The following is a 20,656-nucleotide window of genomic DNA, read 5'->3' as shown; positions in this document are numbered from 1 at the left end:
TCATACAGTCTGGAGTGATGTCTGGTTCTTGAATGTAGTTTTTGACCCAGTTCACCAAATCAGTCTGAAGCATCTGAAACATGAAGCATGTGGCTCGAGCGGCATCGAAGCCTGACAGTCACTTCAACCCAAAAGAAGACAAAATAGTGACGTTTCTACTTCTGCCATGAATGAACTGTCCTGTTAAAAACGTTCTGTAGGTTTATAATTGTAAGTTTTAGATGAACAACCCCCTAAGTTGCTCTAAAAAGCTCTGTGGAGCTCAAAGATGCATCAGTGTTGGGTAGGTTACTTTCAAAAAGTAATTAATTAGTTACTAATTATATAATCAATATTTATTTAAATTACTAATTATTCTGTCCGAAAAGTAAATTCGTTACACAATTAGTAATAAATAAATATATAAATTCTATATAAAATCACGAGGTCAATTTTTCTTATTCTTATTCCTCATAGCAGGTCTTCTTTAAAAACTATTTAAAAATTAGATTAATCTTTATTTATATATTTTTTTGTATCTAGGTAAGGGCATTTGTGTGCGAGTGACTACATAAAATGAGCTCAGGTACAGGAAAGACAGTCGGCCGACCTCCCTTTGGTTTCATACGGATTACATAATCAGATAATATTTGTTTTTGATTTGATTATGTTTCCATAAATCACGTCTTCTGATGCCGGTGAAGAAGTGTCTGTGATCTCTGCTGTCATGTCTTCTTCTTGTTTGGGCTCTGTGGTGTTCTCTGGGTCTGCAGCTTCTTCAGGACGGTGTCTGATCGTAGCGTATTCACTGGTCAGCGAGGCCATGCCCCTGATCTCTCCTGACGGCGCTTCAGTGTTTGAGAAATCGATGGAGGAATAATGAAGAGATTGTGGTTCACTCTGTTGGTGTGGATGACAGCATGCCGTTATCGGCGTGAACAAACTGAATGTCATGATCCAGAGCAACGGCCTGATGGAGAACAAACAGCTAAATGAGTGAAGATCTGCTGAAGCACTGTCTGTAATGTTTTTGAGAACGAATTACTCACTATTTGAGTCAGAATGAATGAGTCCAGACGTGTCGCTTGTTCAAAACCACAATCAGATTCACATCTTGTCTTCATGATGAGGAAGTTGTAGGACCAAGTCTCATCAGAACTTAGGTGCCTGGATTCTTTTAACTGAAATTAATTTTTTTCTTTTAGACTTTTTAATACTCTTTCTGAAATTTATAAAATTGTTTTTTGTTTTTTTCCTAAAGTTAATGCTTGTTCAAAACCACAATCAGATTCACATCTTCATCTTCAAAGTCAGAGGAAGATCTGTTGTATAGACCAAGTCTCATCAGAACAATAGATGATTAGATGTAACAAAAACTAAAACCATTAAAAGTGTTACTGTCATTCAAATAAATGAATTTTGAACTGAAATGAATTTAGTTTACAGTATGGTTGTTTCACCCTAACACGCCCAGTTGTTGGTAGATTTCACTGGTGATTTCAAATATAAAATTTAATCGTAAGTTTAGTGAACAGTTTGGGAGAATTTGTTGTTGTCCAATACAAAGAGTTAAGTGCTGCACTTGGATGCCCACAAGGGTTTTCAAAGAGTTGTTTTAAAGAGACTTTGTTTGTACCCACCGTTCAGAGTAGAGCTTGACGATGCACAGAATCATCATCAGTGATGCACTAACAGCCGCTCCGAGCAGCGCTGATGGGAAGTGGAGACCTGGAGAGTGGAGTTTTATTGGCCAAAGTTTGGTCTTTCATAGTTAAGGAAATTTCCAATGTGAATCATTACATCATGCACTTTTTAAGTCTTAAAGTAAGTGTACTTTAAGTGTCATTATTATATTATTTTCACATGGGTAAAGATATAATTTATGATCTGTTGTTTTGTTTCTCACTGGTCTCTTGTGTTGATGAGATGGGCTGAAACTGTTGACTTGCGCTGCCGTAAACGTTTGAGCTGAAACACTGCAGGACGTCTGTGTCTGAGAGGGACTGACGGAGGGTCAGGACGCTCTTCACTCCTGTGCTTCCTAACTTCTCCTCACTGATGGGTGTTTCTGTAGAGTTAGTGAGCGCATGTCCAGACAGACGCCACTCTAGTGTAGGGCAGGGATTCCCATGAGCCTCACAGACACACGACATTACACTGTTTCTGCTACAAGAGCTGTTGACTTTGGGCGCAACTGAAAGAGAGAATATGACTGTTATGTACTAGAAGATCTTGATGAGGTCTACAGTGTAAAACATGACTGTTATTCTAATGATAAAACACTTTTTTTTTTTTTTTTTTTACAGTAAAACCACGTTACTTTGTGAAAACTTTTTTTTGGTTTGTCATTATGCAAAACATTTATTAGTAAGTTTAGTATTAGTAAGTTGGTAATGGTATACATCTTGTTTGACAAATTTAAGTTTAATTATCTTCATCTGTATTTTTTTATGCTAAAGCTGTTATGTGCATTTCACAGATTGGTTCTTTTTTTTAGAACAACTGTAGAATAAAACTGTTAAATTTTGACAATATATTTTATAATATACAATATAATTTCATTTGAGTAATCAACTTAATTTGTCTATGCTAAAAATAATTTAAGAGCTACTTTGAGAGCAGTTTTAAAAAAGTTTTTTATTTAAACCTTGCATTACCAAAATGCTGTAAAAATGTTGAATCAGAATCAGGATGAGCTTTAATGCCCGGTATGTTTGCACGTATGAGACAGTGACTGTCCAGATCATTTACAAACGGGAAACCAAATCTCTAACTGTTCTCTCACATGCACTTTCTGTAAATGATGGTGTTTGTCACAGTGCCGCTCCCCTTTTCACAGCTTTTCTAGTATGCAAACTTTAGTTTATAAAAATAGAAATTTCATGACAGTTCACAGTAGTTATGTTATCGGGGATCAGGTTAATACGCGGCTTCTGTTCAAGATTTAAAAGGCTACAGGTTAAAATCTTTGTATTTTACAGGTTTCAGAGCCACACTGGACAGATTACAAAGTATTTGCACTAAATGTAATGATATTTAGCATTATGACCTTTTTTTCAAAGTTTTTTTTTTATACTAGTAACATTAACTATAAAATAACATGTATGGAAGTATTGGAAATATATCTTAATGAAATGTCTGCAGCGTACTAAAATTTCTCAGTAGTAGAGTATAATAACACCTTTTTTACCAGCTGTTTTCACAGCAACCCATTTCTCTATAAATGATAATAAGCTACTGCTTTCCCTGCCTTTTCTTCTGTTATTTTGTATATTCATTATTGCATTACCATCAAAATAAATAAATAAATAAATCCTTCTGTGGCTCTGACGTTGGGATAAAATTACACTTTATTTCCATTTTAGTACTCACACTGGACGTCCAGCAGCACTGATGTGTTGTGAGATCCGTGTTTGTTGTCAGCTCTACAGTAGTATAGTCCTCTGTCTGTAGGGTCAGGGTTGTTGAGGGTCAGGTTTGGTCCGGTCTGAACTGGATTCAGGAGTTCTTCAGGGTCTCTGTACCAGGTGTAGTTCACTGCTGGGTTTGCATCACTGCTGCAGATCAGAGTCACTGAACGACCCTCCAGAACTAAACCAGCTGGGTTTATCCTCACTGATGTGTTTGTAGGAGCATCTGAAAAGCATTGAAAATCATGAGTCACAGCACTAGTTACAGATGAAAAGTCAGAATGGATTGATGTAGTTCCTGTCTTACACTGAACTCGTATCATACGGGAGCGCTGTGTTGTTATATTCCTCTGTAGCTGGTGTGTTGCGGTGCAGGTGAAAGTGACTTTGTGAAGACGGTGAGAAACAGTGAAGTTCAGATCAGAGACGAGCTCTGATTGGCTCTGATACTGCTGTCCTGTGATGTTCTCATTGAGAGACGAGGTCCACGTGAGAGATGGAGGACGAGACGGACAGAAGATCTTAGTAGAGCAGCGCAGACTCAATGAACTTTCCTCCATCACCTCCTCCATCTTCATCACCTCCTGCTGATCCTTAAAGACACTCAATGTGGGTTTGGGTGGAGATCCTGAAAAACACATAGAGATGTTACAAGATATAGATTAATATATCCTAAAATGAAGGGATGTATTGTTCAGTAGTAGATTTATTTTAATTTGTGTGAACAATATGAAACTCACCTGAGACGACAATTTGTAAGAGTGGATTATTTATGAAGTTATATTTCACTTTATCATCTTCAAGTCTGAAGAAATATGATCCATTATGATTCTGATTGACATTATCGAAGCGTGTGCTGCAGTTTTTCTGTGTAGCAGTGCCTAATATTTCTCCTTTGAACAGTTTAGTGTTAGGTCTGCTGAGTCAAACACTACAGAGTAAGGGTTTCCTTTATACCATATTCTCTTTGCTTTATCTGTGAGATCATTTTCATGTTTTTATCAACATCAAATGTGCAGGGAATGAAAACACAGGATCCTTGTAGAGCTTCTACTTTCTTTGGCAGATTGATACTGAACTCACAAAAAACACCTAAAACAGATGCAGACAAACAGAGAGAGGGAAGTGATCATAGAGTTTAAAAGCAGAACTCACTTCTGCAACACTTATTGCTCTTCAATTTCACAAAGTTTAAATTAAAGTGCTTTCATAATAATTCAGCTTGTTAAAAAGAGGAATAATCTATAAAAATGAGACCTTGTATCAGAGATCCAGTGAGGAGGAACGTCACCAGTCTTTCCATGATTTACATTCACCTTACAGCAGAATAAACACACACACACATTTATGTATACAGATAGATAGATAGATAGATAGATAGATAGATAGATAGATAGATAGATAGATAGATAGATAGATAGATAGATAGATAGATAAAGAAGTAAAAATTAAATAATGATTTGTGTATAAATCTATAGCTCTTGTGTTGGTATGGTATCTTTATTTCTAAAGGCCAATTTTTATATGGGAACACAGAACAATACATTTAAAAGCAAAAATGAAAGAAAAAAAACAAGACATGCTTATATTGAGCATTTAAAAATCTGAAAACTACAGGAGTGAGTTTTACTGTATTGTTTGTAAATGACTTACCAGAGAAGAGACAGAAATCCTCTCAGAGCTCAAGCTGATGTTTCTACAGCGAATGGAGGGAGAACTGTGTGTGAAACCAGCAGTTGAGCTTATATTAGAGGTTTCCCACTTCTCCTTTAGACCACACTCAGTGACAGCATCTTGACTGAGAAGTTTATGCAAATCAGTATCAAATATAATGAATATTCAACATTTCTACATATTTGCTTGAACAAATTGTTGTTTCAAAGTGTTAAGTGTTCATGTTGAGGATAATTCTCAGTGCTCAGAAATAGAGCTGCGCAATTTTGTGACTTTTACAACCACAGATGCCACAATTATGTAATCATTCAAAGTGGCTATTGATTGTAAGTCTAGTTGTGTTATTCTGTGTGCGTAAGATGTCTCGGTGGTTTTTTCTTTCTACGGATTATCTTAAGGGTGCTTCCATTGTTTTAATTTTAGTTTTGGTATAACTTTATGACACCATTCATAGTTTAGCTTTTTTATTTAAAGAATAAACCAATCCAATGTATAATTGACATTTGAGGTTTAATGCCATAGAAAAGCATTTGTTTATGTTTATGTAAAAATACAATAAACATTTTTTTTTCATTTAGCAGATTTATCAAAGACAATTAACAAGGGCTAGTAACCCAGAACATTTCATATATTAAATGAACCCTGAATGGTGCCCGTATCCGGCGGTAAAAACTTTAAGTTGAGTTTTCCAGATGGAAAACAGCTATAAATTAATGTTCTTTTATTTATTTCTCTCTTTATGGTCCTGCCCTTTTTTTACAAACGACTTGTTTTTATGTGAATGTGTGATGTTTTTATACGTGATGTCTTTCACAGAGTCGTCAGCGGTAGTGTCTGTACTGAAACCGTCTGCATGTCATGTTGTGTTTTCACGCCAGTTGTCTTAAAGTGTCAGGCTGAAAGTGAAGCTTCTGCCGTCCAGTGGAGAGGATAGAAACCGCACATTAGTAACACCAGAGGACACCAAAGTGATGTTTTACATTCAGAGTTTCTCAATCCTGGTCCTGGGCGCCCCCTGACACTCATTTTCTACATTTTCTATGTCTTCTTTATCTCACACACCCATATCAGGTCCTGAAGTTTCTTCTAAGCTCATAAGTTAAATCATGTGTGTTTGATTAGTGAGATACAAAATGTTCAGTGTTGGGGGGCACCCAGGACCAGGGTTGAGAAACACTGTTTTACATGCTTATATACAGTAGTAAGGAAATATTTTTTTGGAGTGTGGTTTATAACTTTATTTGTAAATGCCAACTTTCACAATTTTGTAAACAGTAGAATGCTGACTTTCTAATTCTTATTTCATAAACGCTCAATATCCAAAATTTGGAAGCTTTCCAGTTATGAATAACAAATTCTTTATCTTAAATGCATTATTCAAAATAATATTTGTAAAATTAAATAATTAAATTCAATAAAATTATCATGTAGACTTGAAGCCTTTTTTTTATTTGTGAGACTGTCAAATGCTAATTTTTGATATTTTTATGCTCAAAACCTAAGACAAAAGACAAAAGTCTTTCCTTTCCAATACATTGCACAATGTCATTAATGCACCTCAAACTCATATCTCATCTTCTCTAGCAAAGACAGAGAGTTTTCTGAAGGAAGCCTGATGACTGGGTGTGGAATTGGAAGAGACACAATCTGTAAGTCATTTATCAAACATTTAAATGAGAAAGTTTTTGTGAGTGAGTGAGTTTCTCATGCCTGCTTTTACATCAGTTACATTTAAATGTAAAATTTTCATCTCAGTTTATAATTGATTTACCATGTAAATATCCATTTGCCAAAATTTACCATTGGCTTCAACTCCAAAGTAATATGACCCATCATGACTCTGATTGACATTATTGAAGCGCACGCTGCAGTTTTTCTGTGTAGCATTGCCAAATATTTCTCCTTTTAACAGTCTAGTGTCAGGCCATTCTCTCTTTGCGTCAGTGAGGTAAATGTTAAGTTGTTGGTCAATATGAAATGTGCAGGGTATGAGCACACAGGACCCTTCTAGAGCTTCTACTCTCTGTGGCAGAATTAATCAAACGATATGTACAACAAACATCTACAGCACTTATTGCTCTTTGATTACGTTCACATGAAAGTGCTTTCATGATAATTCAGCTTGTTAAACAGAGGAAAAAAATATGAGGAGGAACCTCATCAGTATTTCCATCATTTAAATACACTTTTCTTTCAGCTGTTTCAAAACAGTTTCAACTTTTATAGCTTGTCTTTAATTTGCCTCCCAACTTTTTTGAACAAATCACTTGATTCTTGATTTAACTACATTTTCAAATATATGAATTTTGTATGTATTTTATATATATATATATATATATTTATATATATATATATATATATATATATATATATATTTATACATAAATATATTCAGAACACATTATATTATGTAAACATTTTTGGAATATGACAGCATTTAAAACATTTAAAATAGAAAAAAAGAATTAGGAAGAATTGATTTATGATTTATTTGTATGAATAGAAGTAACTGTAATCTGATTATGATCATGAGTGCTTGATTTGTAGAATAATTTACATGTACATGTAATCATTTACTACCCATCTCTGACATTTTAAAGATTAAAATAAGAGAAAGAAAACATGCATATCTTGAACGTTTCAAACAAAACTACTGTGTTTCATGTGTAAATGGCTTAACAGAGAAGAGAGATGAAGACAACAGAAATCCTCTCAGAGCTCAATCTGATGCTTCTAGACTGAATAGAGGAGCAACATGTTAGAGATTCACCACTTCCCCTTTAGTCAGAATTTAGTGAGAAATCTATGCAAATCAGTATGAAGCATACTGAATATTCAACACATTTCTTTATATGTGTTAAATCACATTAAAAACTCAATCCAACACAAATGTAATATGAATCCAATATGAAATGTATTTCTTCTTGATAAGATATGTCAACATTGTATTATGGTAATACTTCTTATGTTCTGAATTCTGTTTTACTGTTCATCTTAAATAAGTAAAGTAAATAGCCATCCAGTGTGTTTTTTTCCCAGGATACTGCCAGAAGCTGAAAGCAGAAGGGATTTTATCAAATTACTGCGGTCTGTATGTAAGGTGTCTGTGTATATACCTATATAGTCTGCCATATACCTATATAGTAAGCGTCATACTTTAAAGATTTACATTTGTTAATTTGGCAGGCAATAAATATGACAAAGGCTATAGTCTACACACTTTCAGATAGAATGGGGTTAAAAATTAGGGAACCGTATCTACTTTGGACAACAAGCATATATAAATTAACATGGATGTTCCTTTAATGTTGTGTTACCTGTATGTGCTTTTTTTGACTCACAATGTGGCTTCAGCTGATAACTTGCATTTTATGAATCCTCAATGGGCAGAATTTAAGTAAAAAATCTTTTTTACTGTTCTGCTGAAGAAAAAAAGTCATGTACATCTTGGACGACTTGCGTGTAAGTAAATGAATAGGAAATTTGTCTTTTAGGGTAAACTAAACATAACATAAAAACAGACGTTCCACAGAAGAAAGTCTATAGGTTTGTAATTGCCATTTTTGGATGAACAGTCTCTTCTGGTGCGCAAAGATTTGAAGGCTTTGGTTCAGTCTATCTTTTCAGCATCATCTGCGGTGACCAGCGGTTCCTTCTGTCTGTGGTGATGGCTCATGTTTCCATAAATCACGTCTTCTGATGCCGGTGAAGAAGTGTCTGTGATCTCTGCTGTCATGTCTTCTTCTTGTTTGGGCTCTGTGGTGTTCTCTGGGTCTGCAGCTTCTTCAGGACGGTGTCTGATCGTAGCGTATTCACTGGTCAGCGAGGCCATGCCCCTGATCTCTCCTGACGGCGCTTCAGTGTTTGAGAAATCGATGGAGGAATAATGAAGAGATTGTGGTTCACTCGGTGCGGTGGATGACAGCATGCCGTTATCGGCGTGAACAAACTGAATGTCATGATCCAGAGCAACGGCCTGATGGAGAACAAACAGCTAAATGAGTGAAGATCTGCTGAAGCACTGTCTGTAATGTTTTTGAGAACGAATTACTCACTATTTGAGTCAGAATGAGTCCAGACGTGTCGTCTTGCCTGGATTCTGAAGGTTTTTCTTTCCTTCTCCTGAAAATCATAAAAAAAAATGCTTATACAGAATAACAAAACCAGGTAAAATCTCCTTAGAACAATATGTTATCCAGCTGAAAATTTTCTTATCCCTCAAAGGGCATTTGTACCCACCGTTCATAGCAGAGCATCATGATGCACAAGATTATCATCACTGCTGCACCGACAGCGGCTCCGAGCAGCACTGACAGAGGATGGAAACCTGGAAAGCAGAGTTTTATTACTTAGAGTTTGGTCTTTCATAGTTTAGGAGATCTTGCTGCTATTTAACCATCTCAGATGTTTCTCAGGAGAAATAAAAACAGACTCAAATGGGTCTCAAACAGTGCAGATGCTGTATAATGACTGTAGGGCAAAAGAGCTTGCCAGTCTGTTTAAAGTTACAGAGAGCTCAGAGTGTACTTATTTAAACAGGCCAGTGTCCCATGCCCTGTAGAAGGTGCACATGATAGGGGCCCAGTTTGCAAAGGAAGTAGAGTCACTGCTGGTCTTTCTCGTCCAGTGTTGCAGTGCTGTTAGTCCAGGAGAGGTCCTCTGTGTACTCTCCTGAAGTCAGCAACAGTCTCCTTCGTCTTCTTCAGAGTTGTCTCTGCATCTCCCAGCTAAGTGGCTTAGCTAGCTCCTGTAATTTGTCTCATCTGTGTTGTTAATGAGACCCACCAATAATAAGAATGGGGCTCAGCTTACATCCTTGGGGAGCCCCTGTGTTAGGTCTCCCAGTCAGGAAGTCCAGCAGCGAAGTCAATTTGTGAATGGGTTGTTGAGGAATGATTGTGTTGAATGCTTAACTGAAGTCTATAAACGGCACTCTGATATATATTTTTTTTGTCCAGATATGTGAGGGTTGAGTGGAGGGCAGTGACAATGGCTTTTTTGTTGTTTCCAGGGAAGAGGGGAGAAAAATATCAGCGTTTGAATGTAATAAGCACTTTTCTCTCACCCCGGTATCCGTCATACATGCAAGCTGTTCCGGTGGATGCCTCTGAGATATAGTGTCACAAGTTTGTTTATAGCAGCAAAGGAAGTAGTTTACTTACTTTATAAAAGGTCTCGTGTTCTGTTCAACAGAAACACCTGCTGACTGCAATGATGGAGCTTGGAATAGGTAAGACCATTTTTGTTTCAACTACAACTGGATTTATTGCAAAAAGGAAAGTCATATACACCTAGAATGCCTTGAGGGTGAGTAAAACAGACTAATTTTAATACTTTTTGCAGAAACAACTGCATGTTGTTTATAAAAATATTGTATACTAAAATTAAATGCAAAATTAAATTAAAGTACTTTTGACCCAGTTAAGAGCAACGTTTGAATTTCATAATAACCTGTATTATCGTTGAAATATGGTTAAAGTGTACTGCCACATGTAGGTCGGTAATCCAGAATATACTTTTCTATTGAAACTTGTCATGTATTTAAATATATGTAGTTACACATTGTAATGATGAAGTTGCAATTTAATACAATTAAAATATTTTAACTTTAAAAGTAATATTGATTTAATGCTTGTTTACTATCATTAGTTTTGCAGCCCTAATATATATAGTTCAGTTAAAGTTTATTTTTGCTTCATATTTACTTAACTATAACCTTATATAGAACATCACAATTATAGCATGTGTTGTAGTATGTTAGACTCACTGGTCTCTTGTGTTGATGAGATGGGCTGAAACTGTTGACTTGCGCTGCCGTAAACGTTTGAGCTGAAACACTGCAGGACGTCTGTGTCTGAGAGGGACTGACGGAGGGTCAGGACGCTCTTCACTCCTGTGCTTCCTAACTTCTCCTCACTGATGGGTGTTTCTGTAGAGTTAGTGAGCGCATGCCCAGACAGACGCCACTCTAGTGTAGGGCAGGGATTCCCATGAGCCTCACAGACACACGACATTACACTGTTTCTGCTACAAGAGCTGTTGACTTTGGGCATAACTGAAAGAGAGAATATGATTTTTTTTAAGATAAACATGGACATCTAACAGGACATTTTTATGTATTCAAATGTTTTTGTATTTATCATTTGTAATGATTAAGGTAAATTTAGTATATTTAAAATATATGAATCTTAAAATTAATACTGAATAGTGTTTTATTACTTTGAATCAGTTTTTATTCTTTATATTTTAAATTTAAGTCAATTTTTTTGTAATTTGTTTTTGGTAAAAAGTAGTTTAATTTTAAATGATCTTTAAAGTGTCAAATGGTCTCCACAATGTAAAAAAAAATGCTAGTAATTTTAATGATTAAATAAAAAAAAAATGCAACATTAAAACCACGTTAACTGGTTAAAAGCACGTTCCCTTACTATATAAGGTGAAAATACATTTATTACCAAAAACAGCTGAGTGTTAATAGAGTGTTGATGTAGAAAAGAGGAACAATATATTTATTTACTTTTTGGTTAGTCAAAAAAAAAGCATCTAATGCTGTTGGTTGCCAGTGCTGCACCCATTTCCCTGCTTTTCTAGCAAGCAGTCTATGTATAACTGACTGTATACCATCAGTTATTGTGTAATGCACATACCATATAAAGTATTACACCATATGCTTATAGCATGCTGTGTAGTGTAGTTTATATGATACCATTGTCTTGGACTTAAGCAATATGTCAATTTATTGTGTCATATTTTGACTATATGAAAGAATATACTTTTGTTTCATAATTTTCTTGTAAATTTGCAACTTGTTCATGTTTATTTGCATTTATTTTCACTGTAACTAGTGCACCGAACATTAAATTAATCTAGAATATTGTTACTATATGTGTTTGCGGCAGTTATTGCTTGTTCACAGTATTTATATTATCAGGGATCAAGTCCATAAAATTAAATTTAAATTTAATTTGAGTTCTGTCTTTGTACTCACACTGAACATCAAGTTGGACTGTTGCATTGCATTGGCCATGCTGGTTTTGAGCATTACAGCCATACCATGCGTTGTGTGAAGGGTTTGTCACAGTGTAGGTGTGATTATATCCAGTTTGGAGGAACTCAAATTGAGATCCAGTCTCTCTGTACCAGGTGTAGTTGAGCTCTGCTGGGTTTGAATCAGTCCTACAGTTCAGAGTCACTGGTTTGCCCTCCATCACTGAGCTGGAGGGAAACGCCGACAGTGATGTGTTTTTTGGAGCATCTGCATAAAAAAAAGTGAATGTACAATGTGTGGTTTACAAATTTCAGGTGCAGACAAAATGCCACATCTGTATTTTGCCCATTACTTTAAACATTTGGAATTGAGACGTGCTGGAGCATCTGAACTGGATCTCCAGAAGATTACCTGTGTATGCCTAGAAGATTAACAAGTAGATTAACAAGTACTTACACTGGATGCCCAGCAATTGACCAAGTATTCACACTAGATGTCCATACGATTATTAAGTACTTGCATCTAGTAGACTGCATAGTACTCACACTGGATTCCCAGACAACTATCAAGTACTTATAATTGCATTATATATTAACAATTAATTAAGACTTTTAGTACTCACACTGGACGTCCAGCAGCACTGATGTGTTGTGAGATCCGTGTTTGTTGTCAGCTCTACAGTAGTATAGTCCTCTGTCTGTAGGGTCAGGGTTGTTGAGGGTCAGGTTTGGACCGGTCTGAACTGGATTCAGGAGTTCTTCAGGGTCTCTGTACCAGGTGTAGTTCACTGCTGGGTTTGCATCACTGCTGCAGATCAGAGTCACTGAACGACCCTCCAGAACTAAACCAGCTGGGTTTATCCTCACTGATGTGTTTGTAGGAGCATCTGATGAAAAAAACTATTTATTTAGATTTGGAATATTTAGATTGGTTTCTATCTAGCTCATCAAAAACAAAATATGTGGTTTAACAGTTAAAAAAGTTTAAACCTCTCTATATTATAAGTGTCAGATGTAGGCAATGTGTTAATGTATGTGTGCAATCATCTACTGAAGACCACAACACTTACAAAACACCATAGTCTGTATTTTACCCATCAACTGTTCACTTCACACTGTTTGTAGTTTAGTTTAAGTAATCAGATGCAAAATTCAATTTAAAAAATATATATAAATATTTGTACCACTGTGTTGATCCAATGTTTTTATCCCTATGAATAATACCCTCTTTCTCGAATCAAGCCATTCTCATTCTTCTCTAAAATGTGTTCTTCGACAGCTGATCATTAATCACTCTTCTAGCTTTACATGAAATATTACTAATGCTATAAAGTATAGAAAATATCTATATTAGCAATACTCACACTGGACGTCCAGCAGCACTGATGTGTTGTGAGATCCGTGTTTGTTGTCAGCTCTACAGTAGTATAGTCCTCTGTCTGTAGGGTCAGGGTTGTTGAGGGTCAGGTTTGGTCCGGTCTGAACTGGATTCAGGAGTTCTTCAGGGTCTCTGTACCAGGTGTAGTTCACTGCTGGGTTTGCATCACTGCTGCAGATCAGAGTCACTGAACGACCCTCCAGAACTAAACCAGCTGGGTTTATCCTCACTGATGTGTTTGTAGGAGCATCTGATGAAAAAAACTATTTATTTAGATTTGCAATATTTAGATTTGTTTCTATCTAGCTCATCAAAAACAAAATATGTGGTTTAACAGTTAAAAAAGTTTAAACCTCTCTAGATTATAAGTGTCAGATGTAGGCAATGTGTTAATGTATGTGTGCAATCATCTACTGAAGACCACAACACTTACAAATAGTCTGTATTTTACCCATCAACTGTTCACTTCACACTGTGTGTAGTTTAGTTTGAGTAATCAGAAGCAAAATTCACTTTTTAAAAAAATATATAAATATTTGTACCACTGTGTTGACCCAATGTTTTTATCCCTATGAATAATATCCTCTTTCTCGAAGCAAGCCATTCTCATTGTTGGCTGTGAGATGTCACACACACCCAGTGATTGACACGGGTGTTTCACCTTAGACCCCCCCCGAGTGAGCTGTCGAGCGGTCAATGCTCCTTCATGGTTTCAACGCCCAGAGGTGGACTGTACTGAAGTCTTTACTTGAGTATTGTACTTAAGCACATTTTTCGAGTATCTATGCTGTACTTGAATATTATTTATATATATTATTTTTCTAGAAACCTATGACTTTGACTTACAGACAAATTATACTTTTCATATTTCTATTAAGGTTCTTGAAGTAAAAAGTTGTTACTTTTTTAGCAGCTTTGGAAGTCAGTGGGTGATTTCTTTCTTCTCTAAAATGTGTTCTTCGACAGCTGATCATTAATCACTCTTCTAGCTTTACATGAAATATTACTAATGGTATAGAAGTATATAAAATATCTATATTAGCAATACTCACACTGGACGTCCAGCAGCATTGATGTGTTCTGAGATCCGTGTTTGTTGTCAGCTCTACAGTAGTATAGTCCTCTGTCTGTAGGGTCAGGGTTGTTGAGGGTCAGGTTTGGTCCGGTCTGAACTGGATTCAGGAGTTCTTCAGGGTCTCTGTACCAGGTGTAGTTCACTGCTGGGTTTGCATCACTGCTGCAGATCAGAGTCACTGAACGACCCTCCAGAACTAAACCAGCTGGGTTTATCCTCACTGATGTGTTTGTAGGAGCATCTGATGAAAAAAACTATTTATTTAGATTTGCAATATTTAGATTGCTTTCTATCCAGCTCATCACTGACCATCAATGTCAATCATCAATGTGTGCAATCATCTACTGAAGACCACAACACTTACAAAACACCATAGTCTGTATTTTACCCATCAGCTGTTCACTTCACACTGTGTGTAGTTTAGTGAGCTGTCGAGCGGTCAATGCTCCTTTATGGTTTCAACGCCCAGAGGTGGACTGTATTGAAGTCTTTACTTGAGTATTGTACTTAAGAACATTTTTCGAGTATCTATGCTGTACTTGAAAATAAATTTTTCTAGAAACCTATGACTTTGACTTACAGACAAATTATACTTTTCATATTTCTATTAAGGTTGTTGAAGTAAAAAGTTGTTACTTTTTTAGCAGCTTTGGAAGTCAGTGGGTGATTTCTTTCTTCTCTAAAATGTGTTCTTCGACAGCTGATCATTAATCACTCTTCTAGCTTTATGTCACCAAGCCAGCAGAGGGAGCCCTGACCTCTGGGTGATCTGCATTCACTCCCTCTGCGACAACTTCCTGTCTGAGGACTATAAATTCAGTAGCAGGCCCCTCACCTGCAGGTTGCATTGTTCGCCTGTTCTATTGTTGTTTCCGAGTTTCCTTGTGTTTTCCTAGTTGTAGATTCTTTGGTTTTGACCCTGCCTGTCTTTAGATTCTGTGATTGTTTGCTGCCTGACCTGACCACCGCCTGTCTCTGGATTTTGTGTTTGCCTCATCTCTGATACTCCTGTTTGCCCTGTTTGACGCCTGCCTGTTTGACCATGCCTTCCTTTAATAAAAGCCTGCAAATGGATCCGCACGCCTCAGACCCCTCAATCGTGACAGAATGCAACCTTACACCAGGATCCAGCGGCTTTTCATCTGATCCATGGCCAGGTAGGACCCTCGCTAGACGTTTATTGGCCCTCAAGCAAGGCACCCGATCAATTGAGGATTATACTCAAGAGTTTCTGGACATGGCTTACCTCTCTGACATACCCGACTGTTTATTGATTGAGTTGTATCATGAGGGAGTAAATCAGCCACTCAAGACAAAACTTGTTCGTGAGGGTCCACGTGAGTCACTTGCTCAGTTTATTGAGTTCGGTTTAGTGACTGTGGGGTCAGCTTTCACGTTGGGTGTTGAGGAGGAAAAGGACACCGCATCAAATCCAGTAATGGCCGCCTTCCCCGAGCCGCTGCCCAAGATGGCCGCCTTCCCCGAGCCGCTGCCCAAGATGGCCGCCGCCTGCCCAGAGCCGCTTCCCAAGATGGTCGCCTGCCCTGCAAAGCCTCCAGTGCCGGCGCCTTGTGCAAAGCCTCCAGTGCCGGCGCCTCGTGCAAAGCCTCCAGTCCCGGCGCCTCGTGCAAAGCCTCCAGTGCCCGCGCCTCGTGCAAAGCCTCCAGTGCCCGCGCCTTGTGCGCCTGTCCAGTGCCCGCGCGCTCGGCGCTCCCGTCCAGTGCCCGCGGTTTGTGCGCCCCGTCCAGTGCCCACGCCTCGCGGCGCCACCTCAAGTTATCCCACCCTCCCACCCTTGCCACATGTCGACGATGGATCACAGCAGCCCTCATCCTCTGCCCTCCACCTGGAGCTCGCCATGGGTCTGCCAGTCTCCATCGCGCCCGTGGGTGAAGGATCCTCGCTTCATCATCCCGCCTCCGAGTCCCAGACTCCACCTCGGCTTGTAGACCCATCGGCTCCACCTGGGCTTCTAGCTCCCTCCTCTCCACCGTCCTCCGCTCATCCACCAGCTTCACCAGGCTCCATCGCCCTCCGGCTACGCCTTGGTCAGTCGTCGACCATCCGTCGCCTCAGGATTCCACTCCTCCAGCCGCCTCCCCTCCATCCCTCCGGCTCTGTCAGGCTCCTCCTCCCCGGCTCCACATCAGTCCTCTGTCACTCTGTCTCCGCCGCGCCCTTCTCATCCCCGTCTCCGCATCAGTTGCCAAAGCCTGCGGTGTCGCCTGGGACCTCCAGCGCCTCTGCATCACCCTGGCTCCGCGACCACCTGCCTGCTCGCCGCCATCGGTCGGTCCCATGGAGTTGATGGCCACTACTACTCCATGGCTCCTCCCTCCGTCGGCTCCACCACTGACCTTCATGGCTGGGCTCTGGATCGCCTCCCGCTCCGGACTCCTCCCGCCTTCTCCCTGGCTCCTCCCTCCGCCTCTTCCACCCTGGACTCCGTTTGCTGACTCCTCCCGAAGCCCCTCCCAAGCTCCCAGTTTTGTTTTATTTTGTTTGTTTTGTGGAGCGCCAGGAGTCGCTCCTAGGAGGGGGGCTATGTCACCAAGCCAGCAGAGGGAGCCCTGACCTCTGGGTGATCTGCATTCACTCCTCTGCGACACAACTTCCTGTCTGAGGACTATAAATTCAGTAGCAGGCCCCTCACCTGCAGGTTGCATTGTTCGCCTGTTCTATTGTTGTTTCCGAGTTTCCTTGTGTTTTCCTAGTTGTAGATTCTTTGGTTTTGACCCTGCCTGTCTTTAGATTCTGTGATTGTTTGCTGCCTGACCTGACCACCGCCTGTCTCTGGATTTTGTGTTTGCCTCATCTCTGATACTCCTGTTTGCCCTGTTTGACGCCTGCCTGTTTGACCATGCCTTCCTTTAATAAAAGCCTGCAAATGGATCCGCACGCCTCAGACCCCTCAATCGTGACACTTTACATGAAATATTACTAATGGTATAGAAGTATATAAAATATCTATATTAGCAATACTCACACTGGACGTCCAGCAGCACTGATGTGTTGTGAGATCCGTGTTTGTTGTCAGCTCTACAGTAGTATAGTCCTCTGTCTGTAGGGTCAGGGTTGTTGAGGGTCAGGTTTGGTCCGGTCTGAACTGGATTCAGGAGTTCTTCAGGGTCTCTGTACCAGGTGTAGTTCACTGCTGGGTTTGCATCACAGCTGCAGATCAGAGTCACTGAACGACCCTCCAGAACTAAACCAGCTGGGTTTATCCTCACTGATGTGTTTGTAGGAGCATCTGATGAAAAAAACTATTTATTTAGATTTGTTTCTATCCAGCTCATCACTGACCATCAATGTCAATCATCAATGTGTGCAATCATCTACTGAAGACCACAACACTTACAAAACACCACAGTCTGTATTTTACCCATCAGCTGTTCACTTCACACTGTGTGTAGTTTAGTGAGCTGTCGAGCGGTCAATGCTCCTTTATGGTTTCAACGCCCAGAGGTGGACTGTATTGAAGTCTTTACTTGAGTATTGTACTTAAGCACATTTTTCGAGTATCTATGCTGTACTTGAATATAAATTTGTCTAGAACCCTATGACTTTGACTTACAGACAAATTATACTTTCAATATTTCTATTAATGTTTTGAAGTAAAAAGTTGTTACCTTTTTAGCAGCTTTGGAAGTCAGTGGGTGATTTCTTAAAGTCGTCAACTATAAAATATAAAGGTATAGAAGTATAGAAAATATCTATATTAGCAATACTCACACTGGACGTCCAGCAGCACTGATGTGTTGTGAGATCCGTGTTTGTTGTCAGCTCTACAGTAGTATAGTCCTCTGTCTGTAGGGTCAGGGTTGTTGAGGGTCAGGTTTGGTTCGGTCTGAACTGGATTCAGGAGTTCTTCAGGGTCTCTGTACCAGGTGTAGTTCACTGCTGGGTTTGCATCACTGCTGCAGATCAGAGTCACTGAACGACCCTCCAGAACTAAACCAGCTGGGTTTATCCTCACTGATGTGTTTGTTGGAGCATCTGATGAAAAAAACTATTTATTTAGATTTAGAATATTTAGATTGGTTTCTATCCAGCTCATCACTGACCATCAATGTCAATCATCAATGTGTGCAATCATCTACTGAAGACCACAACACTTACAAAACACCATAGTCTGTATTTTACCCATCAACTGTTCACTTCACACTGTGTGTAGTTTAGTGAGCTGTCGAGCGGTCAATGCTCCTTCATGGTTTCAACGCCCAGAGGTGGACTGTATTGAAGTCTTTACTTGAGTATTGTACTTAAGCACATTTTTTGACTATCTATGCTGTACTTGAATATTAATTTTTCTAGAAACCTATGACTTTGACTTACAGACAAATTATACTTTTCATATTTCTATTAAGGTTCTTGAAGTAAAAAGTTGTTACCTTTTTAGCAGGTTTGGAAGTCAGTGGGTGATTTCTTAAAGTCGTCAACTATAAAATATAAAATAAGGTATGGAAGTATAGAAAATATCTATATTAGCAATACTCACACTGGACGTCCAGCAGCACTGATGTGTTGTGAGATCCGTGTTTGTTGTCAGCTCTACAGTAGTATAGTCCTCTGTCTGTAGGGTCAGGGTTGTTGAGGGTCAGGTTTGGTCCGGTCTGAACTGGATTCAGGAGTTCTTCAGGGTCTCTGTACCAGGTGTAGTTCACTGCTGGGTTTGCATCACTGCTGCAGATCAGAGTCACTGAACGACCCTCCAGAACTAAACCAGCTGGGTTTATCCTCACTGATGTGTTTGTAGGAGCATCTGAAAAGCATTGAAAATCATGAGTCACAGCACTAGTTACAGATGAAAAGTCAGAATGGATTGATGTAGTTCCTGTCTTACACTGAACTCGTATCATACGGGAGCGCTGTGTTGTTATATTCCTCTGTAGCTGGTGTGTTGCGGTGCAGGTGAAAGTGACTTTGTGAAGACGGTGAGAAACAGTGAAGTTCAGATCAGAGACGAGCTCTGATTGGCTCTGATACTGCTGTCCTGTGATGTTCTCATTGAGAGACGAGGTCCACGTGAGAGATGGAGGACGAGACGGACAGAAGATCTTAGTAGAGCAGCGCAGACTCAATGAACTTTCCTCCATCACCTCCTCCATCTTCATCACCTCCTGCTGATCCTTAAAGACACTCAATGTGGGTTTGGGTGGAGATCCTGAAAAACACATAGAGATGTTACAAGATATAGATTAATATATCCTAAAATGAAGGGATGTATTGTTCAGTAGTAGATTTATTTTAATTTGTGTGAACAATATGAAACTCACCTGAGACGACAATTTGTAAGAGTGGATTCTTTTTAAAACTATACTTCAGTTTATCATCTTCAAGTCTGAAGAAATATGATCCATTATGATTCTGATTGACATTATCGAAGCGTGTGCTGCAGTTTTTCTGTGTAGCAGTGCCTAATATTTCTCCTTTGAACAGTTTAGTGTCAGGGCTGCTGGAGTCAAACACTACAGAGTAAGGGTCTCCTTTATACCATATTCTCTTTGCTCTATCTGTGAGATCATTTTCATGTTTTTTATCAACATCAAATGTGCAGGGAATGAAAACACAGGATCCTTGTAGAGCTTCTACTTTCTTTGGCAGATTGATACTGAACTCACAAAAAACACCTAAAACAAACAGAAGGAAGTAATAATAATAATACAAATTAATATAGAGAATGTACTTCTGTGGTGCATATCTCTTCAATCTAACGAAGGTTAAATAAAAGTGCTATCATAATAATACAGCGGCTTGTTAAAAAAAAAAAGTAAAAAAAAAGTAAATCTGTAGACCTTGTATCAGAGATCCAGTGAGGAGGAACGTCACCAATGTTTCCATGATTTACATTCACCTTACAGCAGAATAAACAAATAAAAACATATAAGAATGAGTTCCTTCTTCTGACTATTGAATTCATGGCTCTTTTGTTGGTAGTAACTCCTAAAACTACATTTCTTTCTTTAAATTAAAAGATCTTGAACATGTTTAAAAATGTAGCATTTCAAAATCTCCTATGTGTAAATGACTTACCAGAGAAGAGACAGAAATCCTCTCAGAGCTCAAGCTGATGCTTCTACAGCGAATGAAGAGGGAACTGAGTTTGAAAACGACACAGTTCAGCTCATATTAGAGGTTTCCCACTTCTCCTTC

General features: G+C 38.8%; 2 protein-coding genes and 1 long non-coding RNA gene across 3 annotated transcripts; all 3 read right to left on the bottom strand.

Moving 5' to 3' along the window:
• Positions 1-618: 618 nt before the first annotated feature.
• On the bottom strand, positions 619-4,383 carry LOC122348860 (sialic acid-binding Ig-like lectin 5). Its single transcript, XM_043244748.1, has 7 exons — positions 4,361-4,383; positions 4,130-4,305; positions 3,697-4,017; positions 3,352-3,615; positions 1,886-2,173; positions 1,605-1,707; positions 619-949 (listed from the first exon to the last, which is right to left on the bottom strand). The coding sequence occupies exons 1-7, from the start codon at positions 4,381-4,383 to the stop codon at positions 619-621; spliced, it is 1,506 nt and encodes a 501-aa protein (XP_043100683.1).
• Positions 4,384-4,385: 2 nt separating this feature from the next.
• On the bottom strand, positions 4,386-5,100 carry LOC122348472. Its single transcript, XR_006251331.1, has 3 exons — positions 5,043-5,100; positions 4,647-4,705; positions 4,386-4,481 (listed from the first exon to the last, which is right to left on the bottom strand). It is a non-coding gene; the product is annotated as an uncharacterized LOC122348472 (long non-coding RNA).
• A 2,434-nt stretch (positions 5,101-7,534) lies between these two features.
• Positions 7,535-20,634, bottom strand: LOC122348467 (myelin-associated glycoprotein-like). The gene is made up of 15 exons (XM_043243925.1): positions 20,537-20,634; positions 20,299-20,357; positions 19,780-20,133; positions 19,347-19,667; positions 19,002-19,265; positions 18,236-18,499; positions 17,490-17,753; positions 14,481-14,744; positions 13,415-13,678; positions 12,674-12,937; positions 12,052-12,318; positions 10,831-11,118; positions 9,303-9,390; positions 9,119-9,185; positions 7,535-9,039 (listed from the first exon to the last, which is right to left on the bottom strand). Exons 2-15 carry the CDS (start codon positions 20,342-20,344, stop codon positions 8,674-8,676), a joined length of 3,381 nt encoding a protein of 1,126 aa, XP_043099860.1. The 5' UTR covers positions 20,345-20,357; positions 20,537-20,634; the 3' UTR covers positions 7,535-8,673.
• Positions 20,635-20,656: the final 22 nt, after the last annotated feature.

The sequence above is a fragment of the Puntigrus tetrazona genome, chromosome 7 (assembly GCF_018831695.1).
Source record: "Puntigrus tetrazona isolate hp1 chromosome 7, ASM1883169v1, whole genome shotgun sequence".
Lineage (NCBI taxonomy): Eukaryota > Metazoa > Chordata > Actinopteri > Cypriniformes > Cyprinidae > Puntigrus > Puntigrus tetrazona.
The sequence above is the reverse complement of the archived record's forward strand: the minus strand, read 5'-3'. Positions and strand labels throughout refer to the sequence as shown.